This window comes from Vespa crabro, chromosome 8 (genome assembly GCF_910589235.1).
Source record: "Vespa crabro chromosome 8, iyVesCrab1.2, whole genome shotgun sequence".
Classification (NCBI taxonomy): domain Eukaryota; kingdom Metazoa; phylum Arthropoda; class Insecta; order Hymenoptera; family Vespidae; genus Vespa; species Vespa crabro.
This window is the reverse complement of record NC_060962.1, coordinates 7,393,970-7,401,469: the sequence shown is the minus strand read 5'-3', so window position 1 is coordinate 7,401,469 and position 7,500 is coordinate 7,393,970. Positions and strand designations below refer to the sequence as shown.

General features: G+C 29.4%; 1 protein-coding gene across 27 annotated transcripts in view; it reads left to right on the top strand.

The window, feature by feature from the left end:
• LOC124426049 (glutamate-gated chloride channel) overlaps positions 1-2,721 on the top strand; it is a 100,205-nt gene extending 97,484 nt beyond the window's left edge. For 13 of the 27 annotated variants that reach the window (XM_046967276.1, XM_046967275.1, XM_046967271.1 and 10 more), the window contains 2 exons: positions 1,379-1,516; positions 2,127-2,721. In XM_046967276.1, coding sequence (XP_046823232.1) covers positions 1,379-1,516; positions 2,127-2,258 — 270 coding nt within the window. In that variant the 3' untranslated portion in view covers positions 2,259-2,721. Of the gene's footprint in view, positions 1-1,363; positions 1,517-2,126 lie in introns of all 27 variants that reach the window. The other 14 variants (XM_046967280.1, XM_046967281.1, XM_046967285.1 and 11 more) reach the window with 3 other exon arrangements.
• The last annotated feature ends 4,779 nt before the right edge of the window (positions 2,722-7,500 follow it).

The window sequence follows — 7,500 nt, the reverse complement described above, 5'->3', positions numbered from 1 at the left end:
GAAATATTTTCGCAAATAATCGTTGTCAAAGAACGGCTGTGAATTCTGAAAATTTCGTGATTAAATTCTTCGATTTAAATGCACAGCAAAAATATAGAGATACATAACAGGATATACATATATATACGCGTCACGTGTATTTCTATGTGTATATGAGTGTGTGTGTGTGTGTGTGTGTGTGATATGAATGATCGAGTATGTATGCGTGTGTGTGATATGAATGATCGAGTATGTATGCGTGTGTGTATATACAAATGTATGCACGTGCTCGCGTATATGCCATGTGTATATTTTTTAGTTATATTTTTAATTATGTATTTCATTTAACTTTCGATCGTTTGAAATTTTTTATCGAAATCAGTACTACGTTGAGATAAATTTTTATATGTCAAAAACGTTTCGACAGATGAAAAAAGAAAGAAATATTTTTGATAAGGAAAAAAAAAAAATATATATATATATATATATATTTATGTAGAATATATAGGTCCGATGTGTGACGACATGTGTATGACGGTAGATGTTATATACGGCATGTAATTCAAATATTATAATACGCAAAGGCACAAAAGGAACATTCTTCTAGAGTTATATATAATAACGTATAAACGTATGAATTTCATATTTATATATTCACGTTTTCATTTTGATTTAGACTTGCAATTTATATATAAAAAAATTTTTTAAATCGTACTTCAACTTTCTTCACAAACAATATATAAATTTACATATATAGATAAATATTCATATCTATTTGTATTGATATCAAATCAAATGATATTTCATACGATATATACGTTTTTATAAGCGTTTGTACATACATACATACGTATATAAAATAAAGAGCAACGATCCACTTATTCGATTAAATCGTTCGTGTGTATTCACTCGAATGAACTTTTCAATTCAAGAAGAGTTTCGAACGCTCTTTTATATTTTCAACGCTTAATCAAAGAGCTTCACGTTCATCCCCTCGTTCCTTTCTCCCTCTTTCGCTCGCTCTTTCTCTCTTTCTCTTTCTCCCTCGCTCTTTCTCTCTCTCTCTCTGTCCCCCCCCTCTCTCTCTCTCTCTCTCTCTCACTCATTGTTTTTTCCGAACTAACAAAGTTAGTCAATTATTCCATTTCGATATCGATCTCATGACGAACTTACAATTTATCTCGTCGTTTCGAGATAAAGATCTTTTGTAAAAATTTGCGATCAGTGAATAAAAAAAAGAAAAGAAAGGGAAAGAGAGAGATAAATAGATAGATAGATAGATAGATAGAGAGAGAGAGAGAGAGAAAGAGAGGAGAGAAAAAGATAGAGAATTAAAATGGATCGTTGCTTGCTTAAAATGAGCTGCGGCCAATGAGAATATAAGTTTTCTTCTACGGAGACCCTGTCGCAGGGTAAAAAGAAGCGAGAGGGTGGACCTCCAACTGGTGGTGGAACGGGACCGAACGAGATCGTTACTTGTACCAATTGTGGCCCAAATCCTTGCACGCACACGGCCACCAACGGATGCACAGCTGAGGTATGATCATCGTTAATTAGATCTTAGAATTCTCTCTATCTCTCTATTTCTTTTTTCTCTTTTTTTCTCTTTTTTTGTTTTTTTTTTTTCTTTTTTTTTAAACTCAATGAAACGATAAATTTTTAATGAAAAAACAAAAAGAATATTTCATTACAATTATTATCATTATATCATGGATATAATGTAAAATATGATGGAAATTTTATAATATAAAATATATATATATATATATCATATATTAGGTTGGAAACTATGAAACGGGCGTTTTTGTTTAGTTATTTATTTTCATTAAACGCCCGTTTCATAGTTTCCAACCTAATAATATTGAATTGATCAACGAGTATTAAGAATTATTACAATTATTATTATTAATATCTAATATAACAATGATAACGTAATGATTTACGTATAATTGAAACTTAACTCTTGTAAAATCTTTATCGATCGAGGAAAAAAGAAGAAGAAAAAAAAAAAAAAAAAGAAAAAAAAAAGAAGAAATATCTTCCACCCTATTCTTTATTTAATATTTTAATATCTTCTTAGCGTCGAATAAAATATTCGAGAAATTAACGATAGAACATTCTAAATAAATTAATTTCCCATATTACAGATACGAAAGAAAGAACCACCGCATCCTATAAGAGTTGCTAAAACGATCGATGTTATAGCGAGGATTACCTTCCCAGTCGCCTACTTCATGTTCCTTACGTTCTTCTTCATCCATTACAAGGGCAGCTCGTAGAGCAGCATTGATGAATGGACATACACGATCAATTGACGACGAAGGATCGAAGAGATCAATGAAATTCTTCGATCGTTAATAAATAATAATGACGACGATAGATAATGCCGACAATGCTCAAGATTACAATTACGATTACGATTACGATTACGATTACAATTACGATTATGATTACGATTACTATGTAAACGATGACGATATTTATATATCGTCTGTTGTTAAGCATCATCTCTATCTCTTTCTCTCTCTCTCTCTCTCTCTCTCTCTCTCTCTCTCTCTCTCTCTCTCTCTCTCTCGTTTAACAGGAGGACGCCTTTCGATGTATATATGAGCAACAAGCATGTGTTGTTCGTAATCATATTATGATGTCCGACCAAATTGTGAGTCCGAAAATAGAAAGGGAAAAGTAAAAAAAAAGAAAAGAAACAGTGCGAAGGGTTGAAAAAAAAACAAAAAGAATTAAGAAAGAAGAGTAAGATGAAGAGGAGGAGGAGGAGGAGGAGGAGGGAGGAGAAAGGGGAGGAAGAAGAAGAAAAAGTGTCTAGCGACGAAAGACTTTGCTTTCTCTCTTTTTCTTCCTCTCTTTCTCTCTCTCTCTCTCTTACTCTCTTACTCTTTCTCTTTCATTCTCTCGCAAAGATAAACACGAACAAACACACAAACATAAGAAACACATACATACGCAATATTGTGATAGCACTCTTAAAAGCACTCCCCTGTTCGTCCGAAGAAACGTGATCTGCAGGTGATGATGGTGGATAATCCATTCTCTTCTTCTTCCTCTTCCACTTTTTTTTGCTTATTTCTTATTTTTTCCTTTTCCCTTTTTCTTTCTTTCTTCTTTTTTTTTTTTTTTTTCCTTTTTTCTTTAACATTTGTTTAACAATCCAACTCATTTAAATAGACTGTAATTGCCTATCCTCAACGAAGCGAACGACGTGCTTGTTATCTTTAGAAATCGAACGAATCAAATTGTATTAAGATGTAAAATACTTAACAATATACATATACACACACACACACATATATATATATATATATATATATATATATAAATATAAATATAATAATAAAAATATATTCGCGATTTGCCAATGCCAAGCGAATTATCGAATATATATATATATATAATTACATCGTCCTCTCTTATACATCGCGTACTAAAAAATTATTTGTCGTTTGAAAAAAAGTCGAAAGATATAACGAAGAACAAAAATGAAAAGCAAAAGAAAAAATGACGAAAGAATTCCTCTTGTCAAACGAGAGAAGCTCTCGATCGAGCCGTTATATAATATATATTTATAATATATATATATATATTATAAATATAAAAAAATATTGCCAGGGACTACTTCTCCTAACGCATACTCTACCGATATTATTATTATGATTATTATTATTGTTATTATAATGATAATTATTATTTATTTATTTATTTATTTATTTATTTATTTATTTATTTATTTATTTATTATTATTATTATTACTATTAATATTACCACTGTTACTATTACTATTACTATTATTACTACTGCTACCTTATCACTATTATTACGTATATTATCGCCAGCATTATCGACACTACGGGTGAAATGATTAACAAATGATGATGATATGCTCTATAACGCGTATACAATTTTTACTAATAATCGCAAGCAATATATATGTATATATATATATGTATTATGTATATATATATATATATATATATATATATATATATATATATAATACTCTGCAGACCAAGCGAAGAAAAGGAAGAGTAATAAAAGAAGAAATAGTGAAAAAGAAAAAAGACACGTAGTAAAAAGTGAACCATCAAGGGAGTTATTAACGATCATTATCGTAAAACTTACTTGATAATTGTACGATATATATATATATATATATAGAGAGAGAGAGAGAGAAAGAGAAAGAGGGAGAATAGAGAAAGAGATAATGCAACACGCGCGCGCGCCGCAATTGTAATTTTTGTAAAAGGATGTTCGTAAAAAAGAAACGAGAGAGAACAAAAAAAAAAAAGGAGAACGACGAAGAAAGAAAAAGAAGAAGAAAAAATGATGTTCGTTTAAAGTAAAACTCGCAAATTCTAACCTACTATTTCTTTACTTTTTTTTTCCATCCTTTAAATCTTGATGTCAATGAATCGACTAATCAGGTCCTGCCATCTATCTTCTGATACTGACATTAAAGAAATTTTACTACGTTAGAATTTGACGAGTTATGGCGCGATATTTGAACGTTCGATGATTCGCAAAAGGTGAATGTACTTTTTAAAGATATAGTAAAGGCATATATATATATATATATATATATATATATATATATGGGAAAAAACGGCTTTTTTCATCCATCTGAATTTTTTCGAAATCTTACGGTAACTTTCTCGTATTAAATTAATATTGATCGCTTTACGAAATTTCGAAAAATCTTCTCAAACGTCCGCATCATACGAACATACGTAAATACATATATAGATTACACATACGTACATGTATAAAGATATATATATATATATATATATATACGTATATTTTTAAGCACTGCCAGATACGATTAAGTTCGAAGCACAGATTCATTGTTTTAAAGACGATACGCTGCGCCAATAATATGATAATTATGATGATTAGACGAGAATCGAGAGGATTCGTCAACGACGTGCGATAAAACTCGACTATTCGCGTAAGCGTGTATTTCTTGCTTCTAAATTTACTTCTGAATTTAAATGAAATGAAATTAGAATAATAAGACAAATTTTTTCTTTTCTCGTTATCTGTTAATCTTCGTTTCTCGTAAATCTTAGTAAGTTAACTACGACGTTATACGTATACATGTAAATAAATAAATAATTCATAGGCGATATGTATATATATATATGTGTATGTTTTACATATATATATATATATATATATATATATATATGTAAAATTATATAGCGTATTGGCTGAAAATAAAAGGAGTAAGATAAACATAGACAGAGAGAGAGAGAGAGAGAGAGAGAGAGAGAGAGAGAGAGATGATCGAAAAAAAGATGGCGGTCGATCGCTCGTGCAAAAAAAGTAACAAAAAAGATCGAAGATATCGATCGGTCGATTATCTGCTCTTTTATATGCTTATACATATTATGTATGTATATGTATGTATGTATATATATATATATATATATATATATATATATATATATATATATACATACGCATACACACATATATTAATTCGCCTCGGTACCTTATTGTATATTAAAAATTCTTAAAAAAAAAAAAAAAAATTGTCAAAGCAGAGCTACGCGCGATATATCTCGATAATTCTTAGATGCTTTTAATTTCGCGAGCGAGAGATACCGTATAAATTCTAACGTTATTAACTCGTTAATAATTAAGCTTTATGAAAATAAAATACTCTTTCGGAGATGTATCGAGTTCCAGGATTGAAAAAATTCGAACGGAATATTTGCAGTAGGAACGTTGATATTAATATATTATAGATTAAAGGAAAAAAAAAGAAAAAAAAAAAAAAAAGAATGAAAGACAAAAATTGAAATAAGGAAAGAAAAGAAAAGGAAAAATAACGTAAAAGAAAAATGTAACTTATATATTGACTCGATTTGTCGAAACAAACAAACAAACAATGGCACTGATGAATGACACAAGTTATACGAAAATATGCGCGCGCGCGAGCGAGCGAGCGAGCGAGCGAACAAAATTAAAAATTTAATTGCTATAAATCGACACAACGAATATTGCGTAGAACGAGAGTTTCGCCGAGTTAAACAATAAGAAAAAAGAAAAAAAAAGAGAGTGAGAGAGAGAGAGAGAGAGAAAAAAAAACGTTAAGAAAGGGATTATAAAACCGATGATAAACGATCAACGTCGAACGATTTCAGCGAAATATGCAACGCGTAAAATTAGAAAAAAAAAATCAGCAATTGTTCGTGGAGTATGCGATAATATAATATTATTTAAATATATTACAACTCCCGTATGAAATAAATAAAAAAAAAAAAGAAATAGGAAAAAAAAAAGAAAAAAAAAAAAAAGAAAGAAAGAAAAGCAAAGAAAAGCATGAATCTGTGTTAAATAATATTCGTAATTTTTCAAGAAATATCGAAGCGACCGAAATAATGTCTGATTAAACCAGAAAAAAACGAAAAAAAAAAAAAAAAGGAAAAGAAAAGGAAAGAAAAAATACGATAAGCGTTGCGTAAAAAAAAAAAAAAATAAATAAATAAATAAATAAATAAAAACACGGCAACAACAATGGGAAGCAATATTTTGCAATGAAATAAGACGTAAATACTTTAAAGCAAACAGCAATGTCGAGTAAGACGACAAACATAATCTACGTTTATAAACTTCACGTTGTTGTAGGTTATACGGAAAGAAAAGAGAAACAAAAAAAAAAATTGGGAGAAAAAGAATGAAACAAGAACACCTCTAGGTGATAGGAACGCTAATTAGTTGTTTAATTAATTAATGTTACTAACGTTTAAACTTTCCACGGACCAAAGTACATAATCCTACAAGATCTTCACTGTCTTTGCAAAGTTAGCATTTCTAATTCACTGGCGTAAGAGAAAAGAGTTTAAAAATTTTTAAACATAATTCTAAAGTTTCGCGTTAAATTTATTCAAATAAATGATTACCAGGATTAAATTAACTCCTCCCATCCATCTTCCATAAAAAGAAAGAAACATTATCACGCATTTTTGCGTTTAAAAATCATGAAAAAGTTCTTTGACAGTTTTCATTTTTCAAAAGTCCCGCGCATCTTGTCAAGGACTACGTTAGTTTTTTAATATCTGAAATTGAAACCACGAATGAAGAAAGTATTGTTTCTCCCAAAGAAATATGAAATTAAAGATAAAGAATTACGAATCTGTATAAAATCGAATTCGTCCTATTCTCTTTTCTCCTCGAGATACCAGTAAATCAGACGCTAACTACACAATGACGTTCTTATTCTCATAGTTAGTTGCACTCATTAAATATCATGCAGAAAAAAAAAGTCAACCGCAAATACGCGTAATTTGTGTGCTTATGCAAGTGCCGTATGCCTACTTATTATATATATATATATATATATTATATATATACATATATATATATATGTCTATATATATATATATATATATTATATATATATATATATATACATAAAGAAAACTAAAAAAGAAAAACCGTTTGTTACTAATTTTAGATAATAATGCTCAAAGGTAAAAGATTTATATATAAAAAAAAAAAAC